Source organism: Schistocerca americana, chromosome 2 (assembly GCF_021461395.2).
Source record: "Schistocerca americana isolate TAMUIC-IGC-003095 chromosome 2, iqSchAmer2.1, whole genome shotgun sequence".
NCBI classification, from domain to species: Eukaryota; Metazoa; Arthropoda; class Insecta; order Orthoptera; family Acrididae; genus Schistocerca; species Schistocerca americana.
In genome coordinates this window covers 525,898,131-525,911,640 of record NC_060120.1, presented here as the reverse complement: position 1 = coordinate 525,911,640, position 13,510 = coordinate 525,898,131, and the positions used below count along the sequence as shown (strand labels likewise).

At 39.4% G+C, this 13,510-nt stretch overlaps 1 protein-coding gene across 1 annotated transcript; it reads right to left on the bottom strand.

Annotated features, from left to right (window-relative positions):
- Positions 1-4,228: 4,228 nt before the first annotated feature.
- Positions 4,229-11,766, bottom strand: LOC124596326. Its single transcript, XM_047135425.1, has 3 exons — positions 11,731-11,766; positions 8,507-8,731; positions 4,229-4,709 (listed from the first exon to the last, which is right to left on the bottom strand). Exons 1-3 carry the CDS (start codon positions 11,756-11,758, stop codon positions 4,648-4,650), a joined length of 315 nt encoding a protein of 104 aa, XP_046991381.1. The 5' UTR covers positions 11,759-11,766; the 3' UTR covers positions 4,229-4,647.
- Positions 11,767-13,510: the final 1,744 nt, after the last annotated feature.

Sequence of the window (13,510 nt, the reverse complement as noted above, 5' to 3'; positions counted from 1 at the left end):
AGAAAAAGGGATCAGTTAACAGGACGAGACGTCAATACTGGAGAGAAGCCGTGGTGAGGGTGGAGAGGGGTGGAGGATAAAAATTGTAAGGGGACACCTATAGATGAATGCATTAAGCAGTTTCAGAAGGATGTACGTCGCAGTAGTTACTCGGTGGTGAAGACAGTGCCACAGAAAAAAGCAGCTTCGACAGTTGCTTGAAACCAAAACGTAAACAACAACTCCCACTAAGCAACACTCTTGTTTTGTAGCCGTTTTTGATTTGCAGTTATTGTTATTAAATACTCTCGATGGTTAACTCTCTTAATCAGTATACAGCGTGGCGAATAAATGCTAGCATGCGAGTCTTTAACCAAATTCTAATCAAAAATATATCTATCAAAATAAGATCGGGTGAATTTAGAAAACACATGTGTGAAAACGAGTAGCTGTGAACACTGTCACATCGTGTAAGGAATCGTAGGTCACTGAGTAGTCTGCCGAAACATCAAACTTATACCCGCCATACAGCCACTGTTCAAATCCTCCTCAGGTTTCTTTTTCATTCTTTGGATGCCCGTTCCCTAGCTCTCCTCATTTATAAGAAGGGCATTACTTCATCATAGGACAATGACCTATAAGATGACAGTGGCCCATGACATTACAGAGGGATCCATTAACCTGCGTGTACGGGTCCACTAACCGCATAGAGGACAACTGTAACTGCTAACGTCTGGTTTATCTAGGGCAGCTTCCCGATGGAGTGCACAAACGATGAATATAACAATATGTTTTGGATGCTGAGTGTGTCCAATCACCTGGCTGCTGCTGTTGCTCGTGCATATGCTGAACAATACTCTCAAGGACTTAATCTTGGTGAGAATGGTTTTCGTCACTTGAAGCACAGCCTTCTGCGGTATGGGTAAATTTCGTCCACTAGTAACGCACAGCGGCTGTCCAAGAACAAAACATGCTCCACAAACAGAGGACGGAATTTTTTAAACCATTCACCAACCACTTCAACAAAGGCAGTTCCAGATATTTCAAAGACTCCTTTTTGAATTGATGCACAGCACCAGTGTCAAGATGACTGAAATGGACGAGTACAGTTATGCGATGGGATTTTACACTAAGTGGAAGATAAGGGACATTTGAAAGGTAAAAATCCGTACCACAACATAATAGATCAAAATAAAAAAATTCGTTTCCTTTACCCGCCGTCGAAGCGTTAAACAGTGGTTACTAATAGAGCAACAATCTTCCATCTCATTGAACAACATTAATGTAACCGATAGAAGGTCTCGAGAGATTGGTCGAATTTTCTCTAGTTTCCCGTGGAACTTCACCAAATGGGGAAGCAAAATAAGAAACTAATCTAGGGTGCAATATATATTACAAATCCGAACTTGTGAGTAGCAAGAGCAACATCGACAGCGATCCATATTATGTACTGTTAAAATCCTACCAGATTGCCATATATATATATATATATATATATATATATATATATATATATATGTGTGTGTGTGTGTGTGTGTGTGTGTGTGTGTGTGTGTGCATGTGTGTGTGTGTGTGTGTGTGTGTGTATGTATGTGTTGATGCACGCATAAAGAAAAACACCAACCAGTTCCGAGGTCAACAATAATCTCTTCCCCACATCCCTATATCCGATTTCCCTCTGAAATAAGAAATAAAACATAACTTGGCAATTTGAAAGAAATTCAAAGAAAGGGAAACAATACCTGTAATGCAGAGAGTGGAACCACAATGGCAACAGCACTACTTACTTGGTTAATAATTTCTGTTAATACATTGTATCGTGTTAGGGCGATTGTTGTAAAACTCTGTTAGTGATGGCATACGATCAGTTAGTGCTATGCATGCGTAGTTTAACCTCGCTGTCGTTTTTCGCCTCTGCTCGCTGGTGATAAGATTACAAAACAAAAATATGGCGAGTTTAAATTCCAACTTTAATTTACTCTTTCTCTTCCTTTTTATACCTTATGGATTTGACTCCCTATTAACAAGATTTTGGTTTCACTAAGCACCCCTTGGGGTCGTCATGGCGCCAAGTAATGTACGAGAGATAAATTGACAGTACTTTAATGAACGAACAGGAAAACATAAATCTGTTCCAGCATAAGAATTCACTCCAGTTGCTGAAAAGCTACATTCAAGGAGCGAAAGGAAATTCTGTCAGCGCTCGTATTGACCCCAGCGGCCCTCAGTGCAAAGATTTGACATAACTGTACTAAACTTCGCTGGATAAAACATATTTCGAGGGAGAAAGTCACATGCTTTAGAAATAATACTTTTTAAAGCAAGGGAGATTTGTTTTCCAGTTGCTTATGGGATCATATTACTGCAGTGGTACTAGGGAGGTTAAGAGTGTATGTATTTTTTCGGTGAGTAAATGCCGTTAATAACTAAAATTCAAAAGTCAGTGTCTATTAACTGAAAAAAAAACATCATTCGATGGAATTAAGTTATTGTGCAAAAAGGTTCTGCGCTTGATAATACAGGATATACGAGGGCGTGCTAAAAACTATGCCTCCGAATTTTTTATTGTGTTACCAATACAGGTCACGGTATTACACGTCGTGCACATTACTCGATCGGCTTTCACACTTCGATAAGTAAACTGCAACCCTCTGGCTATCGAGGGCTACGCATTGTTGCTTGTAACTTGGCGGTGTGTATCGTAACTATGACAGAGCGCGAGAACCAGTTTGCTGTGTCGCTTCAAGAAACTGAAAACACGAATTCGAAGAGTTCTTCCACACATGGAGCTCCCTTTCATTCATCATGATAACGACAAGGCACGCACGAGCTCTGCAACATTTGTAACAACCCGACACATTGTATACAGTGTCACAGATCGTCTTCCATACAGTACCTACTTGGCCTCATCCACTCTTCATCTGGTTCCAGGAAACAAAGAAAACTTTCGAGGATTTCGCTTTGCTAGTGATGAAGCGATGCAAGTAGAAGTAAGATTGTGGCCCCTTCAACAAAATCAAACATTCTACGGTGACGGTATCAGCAAACTGTTCTGTCGTTGGGATAAACTTCTTCGTCGCCATGTTGCCTATGATAAGAAGTAAACCCGTAGTCCTGAATGATAAGATTGTAGAAAGTTGTAGCTGTTGTAGTCTTCAGTCCAGACTGATTTGATGCAGCTCTCCACACTGCTCTACACTGTGCAAGCCTCTGCAAATAACTATTACAACCTACATCCTTCTGAATCTGCTTACTGTATTCATCTCTTGGTCTTCCTCTACATATTTTACCCTCCTCCCTCCCCCCCCCCCTCGCCCCCGTTTCCCCTCTCAATCTTAAATTTGCGACCCCTTGGTGCCTCACAACGTGTCCTACCAGCCGATTCCTTCGTCAAGTTGTGCCACAAATTCCTATTCTCCCCATTTCTGTTCAGTACCTCCTCATTAGTCACATGATCTACCAATCTGATGTTCAGCATTCTGCTGTAGCACCACATTTCGAAAGCTTCTATTGTCTTCTTGTCTAAACTCGTTAGCGTCCACGTTTCACTTCCATATATGGCTACACTCCATACAAATACTTTCAGAAAGGACTTCCTGGCACTTAAATGTGTACTCGATGTAGACAAATTTCTCTACTTCAAAACGCATTCCTTGCCAAGGCCAGTCTACATTTTATATCCTCCCTACTTCACAATCATCAGTTATTTGGCTTCCCAAATAGCAGAATTCATTTACTACTTTAAGTGTCTCATTTCCTAGTCTAATTCCCTAAGCATCACCTGATTTAATTCTTCTACATTCCACTATCTTTGTTTTGCTTTTGCTGATGTTCATGTAGAAGGTTCACAAAGTTTATTTTATTTAACAAGCCTTAAAAGATGGTGCATACCAAAGTTCGGAGGCATTATGTCACAGCACGCCCTTGTATTTCAGTTTCACTCTAGAAGTTTCACTCACGATCGTTTTTATAACATCCATAACGTGAACCCGCATCTTGGCGTGATATTCTCAGTTTACTTTGCCTAATAACTTGCAATAAAACCATAGAGAACAGTGAGATATGCCACCTCGTTCTCTGGATTACAGAAGTTTCACGTATTTCGCAGGCCAGGTAAGGCCCAGCCGTGGCGTCAGGCGTAGTCTTTGCTGGGGCCGGCGGTCTCCTTGTGGCAGTCAGTGCGTTAAGATTGGAACTGAATATTGGGATTATAGGAGGTGAGCGTGAATAATGGATGAAATGCATTTAATATTGTTAATAATGAGTCATTGTTTGACAGTATTTAAGTGAAGCCAAAGTTAGAGAAATATCTTCTGCAATTTAAATATAACAACTGAGTCACGAAACTACACTATTATTGCGTCAGCATACTACTAATACAGAAACAACAGAAAGATATAAAGAAGACAAATGGAATGTTTTTAAATACTAATCTTTACAGTAATAAAATTTATTGCACGTCATGAAGTAATCAGAAACTGCTATAGAAGAGAATGAGTTGATTCCGCCGGTTATGTCTGAGTAAAAGAGGTAAGTCCTGACGCTGTTGCAGTTTCTTGGCTCCTCTGGAAACAGGAGATGTCTTCATCAGCAGGCCAGAGATTTAATCTTCACTCACTCGCAGGCGAGTCAGTCCCTTCAAGGAGAGCCCACAGAGTTGCAATACACCTAGTTCCTGGGACAATCTGACAGGTATGGTTTACACTGACTCTTCGGTTTCACCACGTAAACTGCAACGAAAAGAAATACATTTTAATAATGATAGGAAGTATGAAAATAACTCAGCAGTTTAATTTTACTGGTGATACGACAGCTGTAAGTCTTCGCCTTTTTTACAGAGCATGAATTTCAATATCAGTACTGTGACGAGATTATGCTATGGTCGTATATCAATGAGAATATGATGTTCCGCCAGTAGGATTTCGGTGCTACATTTTACGAAGACATGCCTAATAGGCGGTGAAGTTAAGAGTGTCGCAGTAATGGCGCAACCATCGTAACTGCTGAGAAGCGTTCTGTGTTACCGGATTCATATCCTTACTGGCACGATAGCAGACAGTTTGGAGATGGACCATGCGAGTAAACCTGACGCACGTCGCATTTGCAGTGTTTGAGGTTGTAACTAGGACAAGGCTCCTCTAGGAGGGTAATGCTCCTGGCGTGCGAAGCATTCAGTAAGCAACGCTTGGATACTGTGACATGCCAAATGGCGACAACCTTGGGGATTTGAGTTTCCTTAGCAGGGGAACAGATCTGCCAATCCCTGGGTTTGTGATTTGGGGAATCGTGAGCATTGCCGGTCCCCAGTAACCGTACAACTTTGTCCTACGAGAGCGATCTGATGCGAAAGTGGCCCGGCACGAGACCCCCTTACACTGGATCGATCCAACGTGAAGCGTTGCCTTGCGCTTACTCTGTCCTAAGTGTGCAGCGCCGCCGCCGTATTCCACCGTCCACACGTTCGCTCAACCAGTACAGTTTATTCATTGTGAACTAAGAAAAGAGATTTTAAATTGCAACCACTTACCGGGAAAACATAGTCGACGACAAAGTTTTAACCAAGGATTATTTGGAAAAAGGTATTTCTAGTGAACTTCGTCTTTGCACGAAACAACTGAAGTGTCAAACCTTATTATTCAGGAAATACGCCCTACTTTGAAACTGAATTACACGTATTTCTTTCGACCAATTTTTGTTGAAGAACAGCTGCAGGTGTAAGAACTATATTAAATTGGCATTCCAGCAGAGATTAACAAGTAACGGACAGCAAAGTCAAATACATTATTCGAGGAAGTATGTGCCGTCTATGCATAGACGGTGCATGCCTCCACGAATTTAAATTAACCAAGGGAAAGACGGAAAACAGAAAAAATACTGTATGGCATCCCAGTAACAGAGCAAACCTTCCAGTGGAAATATCACTAGGCCCATATCATATCCTTTCGAAACTGTTAGTCAAATGCATGCGACTCATGATCGACCTCCAGGTAACTTGGAAGGGGAACACGAAGTATGTGGCTAAGAAATGTGAGCTAGCTGTCACTATAATCAGAAAAACTCTGAGAGCTCTTCTGGTAGCAATGCGCGCCATCCTTTCCAATTCACTCTTGGCTGAAGCACATGAACTTTCTAAGACGGATATTTTTGTTGATGTTATTGGATGTGTTAGTATTTGTAAAGGAAAATGATATACTGGAAGAACAGTTGTCAGAGAAATAGTTGTTTGCCAACTGTATGTGGGTCTGCGATGGCAGCACTGTGGGATTGTAGAACCTTTGACAGGCAGTAGTGGAAAGCTGCAGTGGACAGCAGGCGGGGTTCGGTGAGAATACAGTGTAATGCATGAACGCCCTTTTGGAATTAAGTGAGTTTCAGATTTATTACGAGGAGGAATGATGACTCCGAACAACGGTTGGGTACCATATGGACATAAATAATATCTTTTAAATGAAGAACTAGGTATTATTCGATGAGGTAAAAAGTTTTGTTTTATTTTTGTAGACTTGTATCATTGGTCCACTTCACCTTCGTCACAGTCGAGTTTTGATCATTTTTCTGTTGATAATCTACTAAGTTAATTTACTGTACCATGGAATTTATTAGATTAAATGAATTTTGATGTTAGAGTCTATATATTATTTCGTAAGTTTCTTCCCAACTGAAACTTAAAGGTTGAGTAATGTGTTTCACTGGCGCTCTTGTCAAAATTATGAACCCAATTTCCCTGGAGCAACTGTAGCTAGTTTTTTTTTTGTCTGCCAGTACTTTATTTTTCAGGTGCGATTCATCATACGTGATTGTTTCGGTTCCTTTGCACAATGTAGATTCTGTCAGTTTGTTTTATAAGGGCCATATGTCAGCTCAGAAATTTTTGCGTGTTTCGGGTTTCATTCATATACAGGTCGATATTACCTTTTGGTTTGTTTTCTTAATGCATTTATGTTTTTTCAAACAATTCGCACTAACGAAGTTTACCGAGCGTGAAATAATTGGTTTGCTTATTTATTTGCTTACGAATAACTCCTTTTTCCACACACAAGATTCTCTTCCGTTTCATGTAAGTGATTTGTCTTTGACCTCGGTAGTACATTTAAGTTGTCAGTTCACATTCCAAGTTTTGTATTTACGATAACGCACACAAATAAAGACCACTCACTTACAACATCCAACCCATCAACCCCGGTAATATCTCTGCACCAAATTTCTTCTTACACAGATTCAATACGAATCCAGCATCCGAGATAGACAGACTCAAGTGTTGCCATGCAGTGTTGAACTGGACTAATCTGAATCACTGTAGTGCTACCCCCTCTATTCCAAGCGTATTTAAATACTCAGGAGATTTCGGAAGCGATCATTACAGCACCTAGGCTAAACAGGTTTAACGATCCTTTCACAGTGAAACTGTCGAAAGTGAACTTAATAACTGGTGTTACCTTTGAATCGCATTAAAAATAAAACTTTGGCGCAGTTTAAGACAGTATCTGGTTATAAAATATATCCACTACGACTACGGTACGCCCTTCTCCTTTCTCGATGTTTTGGTCTGGCCTAAGTAAAGTGCTTTTGATAGGCTCTTTTTTCAACCTTCACTGGCTCGTAAGTAAAATGTGAAGCATGTTGCTATTCATAAACGCCTAAAATTTGGGATAGTTTTGGCAAATCTTATTGTTGCTTACTATTACAGCGTATCATCGTCTGTAGGTAGCATAAATTTTGGCTGATCGTAGATTGTAGATGTTTGTTACTAGACTTTGAATGAGTACATGCATTAATTTCATGCCAAGATGGTCTTTCCGACAAGGTGAACTCCAGTACGTTCACATAGCATTGCCGAGTTCACCTAATTCTCCGTCTCTACGTCGACGGGTCGCTAAATTTTAAACTTTTCTAAACTTATACGCCCATTTTTACAGGTTTCTAAGCATATGACGGGTACTGTTTATGCTCACTAATTCCATTGTTCGCCTTCTACAGGGTACAAAGAAACGTATGGCTTGCCTATCGCTTCATGGTGTTCCACTTAGTATTCATAAATGTACAATGCTGATAACTCATTCAATGTGAAAAATTAACCGTACGCTATGGACCGCGGTACTCGTGGTAACTTCCGACTCCTGTTAAAATATCTCTTGGTAAAATGTTGAAACTACAGCCGATTGCTAACTTTATTTTTTACCTTGTATTTCGCACTACACAACATAATCCACGTCAAAGAAACAAGAGTGTAGATGATTATAAAAATTCAGCACATTTAAGGGGACGTAAATTACCGTAAAAGTGGATTGAATATGCAAACCAAATTACTCTGAATAGTTTTGGTGGTGAATTTTGAAGAGTTGCAATTTCGTAAAGTGGAGAGCCTTGCATTGAGCATGGTGAGGTATGGGTACCGTTCTTCCAATAATATTTGATTTCACTCATATTTTCACATTCTTCGTGGAACCTTCGCGAATTGTTATATTAAACAATCTGATTATATCTTGTCAATTTTGAACAGAAAACAGTATTTCTTAAAGTAGCTTACCTTTCGGTAGCTGGTTGTAGCAAGAATACAGCTTCAACGAATTAGCATACAGGTAGAACTTGTTGTCTGCCTCGACGCAAATGGTATCGTCATCTTCCGTTGGCGACGACCTCGTCAGTAATGTTCTCACGGCCGGGATGTTAGCGGTGGTTAGTTTCCCATTCGAGATGGTGACGGTGGTCGACTCTTCCGGTTGCCCGTGGACCTTCGCCACTGCTACCAGTGCTGTAAACGTCGTTGAAAATAATTACAGACAGCTATTTCGTCTACTGACTGTTAGTGCTACTCTATCATTTAAAACTACAACACTACTATATGATATGTATGTACCAGCTGCTAGTGTGACAGTAGTGAGGTATAGTGCAGCTCTACTGACACGTAGCACGAAATCCTCCACTTGCTAACATATCTCCACTGTATGGTAATGATACTGATGTGCTCTGGTAGTGTGACTCTGAGACTGATAGTCTCTATCAGGTACCACAAAAACATGTGACTAAAATCAGTGAAGTTACAGTAAGATAATAGCGGATATTTTTGACATTTATATAGAATACCTGAAGAAGTACTGTACCGCAAATGAAAGCATGCATGCTTTGATGCAAATACAACGGATAGGACGGAAATTACATTTCCTAATTAGCTAGAAATATATTAAAGATGCAGAGAAAATGAAGTAGTGAATAACAAAATCAATTCACCGATTTGGTTAGACTTATTTTGCCCAGAGAACTGTTGTCAAGTAGCAGGAAATGAGTGAAAGTATGTACAAGAAAATCATTTACCTTCTTCATCTCCGTCAGCCACTCGTGGTCTCGCGGTAGCGTTTTCGCTTCATTTTTAGCATGATTATCAACCATTTATTATTCATTTATCACATGCCCTTGTGTACAAATTTAAAATTGTATATAATAATTTCATTTATTATATGCTCTTGTGTACAAATTTAAAATTTTATATAATTCTGTGTAAAGGATCGGGCAATTGGATATTTGAAAATATATATGATGTGAGGGGAAAGGAAAAAGTGAGCCCCTTTATTTGACGTAAGTACTGAAATTATAACTTCTATAGTTTACTTGGTTGAGGTATAAGTTCCTAAACTTTTTGTATTACATTTAGCTATTCCAGTTGCTAAGGATTTACTGATGGATTGTAACTTTCATTTGCAGTTCACTATCACCATTTGAATTTACATAGTGTCATATTGTCCTATGGAGATAATGAGTGGGGCTGTGAACGCTAGAAAATGGAGTCCCAAGTGGACAAAACGGAACATTTCGACACAGTCTTTCATTTGAGTTCAGTGAAGGTGTGACACCGGCGGAAGCAGCCAGAAACACTTTCGCCACTTTTGGGGATAATACCATTGCTTAAGGCAAGAAAATGACTTTTTTTAAGGAATATTGTTTTAACTTTAGTGATTGTCCACGTTCAGAAGGCGTTTCGGCTTTGACAAAGTTCGTTTAAAGGCATTAGGCTACAATCACTCACGTCAGCGTATCCAAAAACTGACAAATGTGATGAAAAGCATGAAACTGATGTGCTGTACTTCCTTCATGCAATGCAACAGCTATGCAAATGAAATGAATTGCACAGTGATTGTGCATATGTGGTCTTGTATATCAGCCCACATCTCGCACAACTGTATTACCTAAGAATACGATATGTGCAGGATTTGTTTTGGGCTGAGGAGGGAGGTTGTTGTGACAACACATATGACACCATCAATTTACCATTCGCCATCTTGACCACCAGATATGATTGTGAAATCAAGAGGCTTCATTTGACCACCTACGATGCTTAGACCTATTGTAATCTTGTTGACATTGACAGTTCGTTCCACTGGGCTTGCGATGTCAATGAGTTCGTCTTATTAGATCTACAATGTTAGGTGGTGTCATAGTGTCGGCCTTACTGGTCGTTATGTATCTGAGGGAACCAGGAGGATAACTGTTCCCAAATTTCATTTAATGTAGAGGAGGAGGGAAATGGCGTCTAATCATAGGATAGCAAATAATCCGATAAGAATCAAATAATCCTGGATCCCTCGGTTTTACTCAAAGGGGAGGATGAGAAGGTCATTAAGCATATGTTGTCCACGTTAGAAGTAATGAAGGTCGGCTCTGAAACAACTCCTTTCTTCTGGGTGACAGGTGGTGGAGGAAATCTAAAATGATCAGGACCGTGATGATGACGACATAAATGAGGTGAAATGGGCGATAGAACTGGTACTGTTTCACAACTTATTTGTAATTATTTGAATTTAACACTAAATTATCACATCTACTCGTTATTACATGAATATGTTGAACTCTATAGTGCCCCATAATAATTTACGAACCAGGGAATATTTTCTGTTTAATCGATAAAGCGGAATATGTTTGTCACTGACAATCACCGTTTAAAAATAAATGGGAGATTACTACCAGTAAATTACAGAATCATGCAAACGTTACTACATTTGATAATTTTCGTAACTTGGTTTTATGTTTAAGGGTCACCATGTGAGTTATTTAACTGACCGCTTTCCGTTTACCCATTTTTTGGGCAAGGTGCTATCTCTTCTACAAAGAGAATTTTTCTATGCCTTTAGAACATTATCTACAGATATTCATTGGTACAAACAACTACTACAATAAGACGTTACTACCCACATTGTCTGATAGTCGTCATTAATTTCCATATCCACGACTCAGTCATTCCACTGGTTTAGTATGCAGCATCCCACCCTACCTAGTGTTACCCTCTTCGTTTGGCCAACTTGTAAAATCCACCATCCTCTGTCGTCTGTTTCGCATTATTTTCATCTGCAAGTGACACTACAAATCTTATCCTCGATTGCTCGCTAGATTTCCTAGTTTGCTTCTCGTGGGTATATAAGAACTACTCACCGAAACTTAAAACCTCTAACTGCTTGAGTCTTACTCTGAAAACCTTAAAGCGTTTCTTATAGGCAACACTAACACCTTCCTTCAAGTATCTATAAACTATCATTGTTCGCGAGCAGAGGAAATTAAAAAAAATCTTACTAGAACAATCTCGACCGTCTAAGCTGTTTTCCATTCTGAAATTTACGTCGCCAGTTGCGGAAATAAACTATTGTTCATCGACTGTAGAAATAGCTTTACAAGCGTATTAATACATGAGAAATTATGTAAAATTGGGTTAAGAGAACAGATGTTTATGGTAAATGAAAGTTTATAAATTCTGCCAATACTTACCAGCAACAAAAAACAGAGTAGCCTTCATTGTACTCGAGAAGAACTATAACTGCTCTCTGCGCCATGTTTTCATTTATATATGTTTGAACACCCGATGGCATCATCGAATGTTATCGTAAGTTCCCTTCTGATTTTCCGTTCCGTGAACTGTGCGGAAACTAGCAGCAAATTGACTTTCCTTGTACTTGAAAGGATCTCTTATCGTTCGCTGCGTCATACTTGTTATCAACATTATAATTACAGCAGTCAATAAAACTGGTCACCATTGACATCGTTTAATTTGTTTATTTTATTTTTGCTTTGTATGTCGTTGTAGTAGAGGCAAGGAAACGAGAAGACGGGTATCCACGGAAATTAACTGCCACGGCTGAGCAACACAAATGAGTTGACATTTCATACACGTCTTTGAGGCAGTACTTGCCAAATTCGCAATGAGAAGGGAAATTTGTTCTAAAATGAGTTTCGAGAATTTGCTAATAATACTTTTAACATTAGTACGACTCAATTTAGGCACAGGCTCGAAAGGAGGATTCCTTTTTCGTTAACAAAGGCTATCTTTTAATGCAGTAAAGTCCAAATCCTGATAAAAGGAGGTGAACAGAAGCCACTGACCGTTTATACCATTCACCTCACAGTCTAAAAAGCTTTCCATTTGGAAGAAGAAAGTCTTGTGCCGAGAGGATTGTATACTTAGGAACTTCAGTACCTAGATACTACAGTATAGTTACCGATCTTAGAATCACACAAGAGAGTGTGCTCTAGAGACTACCTTAATAGTTCGCACCATATGCTGAATTGTTTCTTGTTCTTAGACGTAAGTTGTGTTTATGCAGCATTTGTAATTATTTCGTGATCTACACGTTTAAGTCGTGTGTAATATATTAAAGCTGTTTGAAATAGATGGTTAATTCTTTAGTTACAAATTCGGTTTGCAAGTTATACATGTATATTGCACTCGATTAAATTTGGGAGCGCTCTATCATACGGACACGTAAAATTTCTTACTTAGAAAATCATTTTGTTTGTAATGGGTAATGAACCGATGCCTTCTATAGACACTAGCCGTCATATGAAAGACCAGACGAGCAACATTTGTTAGGATTGAGTCCAGATGCACAATTCAAAATGGAAGTTGGAAGTATCTGCTGAAACTCTAGAGTGAGAGAACCTAACGACTCACACGAGAGACATCCTGTATAAGGTACGGACGGTTAAGGAATACTGTGTCGATCGTGCGCCATAATAAGTAATAATTTATCAGAAAACCATGTTGTGACTTAGAAGATGGGAATACTTTTAATTTGTCGCAGTAAATTTTATAATTGAGAAAAAACTGCAGCACATAAAAGCGGATAAGAAATAAGGAAATATTTTATACATCAAATACCCAGCTGGCTAGAAGCGAAAGTGTGTAAATTGTTTAGAATTACAGCCCTGTCCCCCACCCTTTACATACGGCGGAAGTCACACAAGGAACGGCGTACAGAGCAAGTGTCGATGCTTCACATCGCACTTACAGCTCGGTTGAGGTACACATTTGGTGTAGTGTAAATGGCATATTAGTTACATATGTAGTATATCCTTTCCGGGGAAATAAATTATGTCACATTGTCCTTAGAACAAGAAAGTAAAATAATGCTTTTAAATGCCTTTAATCTTGTGCACAAAGATGTTGTGGGCCATACATAGTTAAGAGAACGATCAATTTCAGTGCACTGCACTACCCCAGACGTATTCCAACACGACGAATATTCGTTCGCTTTTCCTATAACTAGCGATG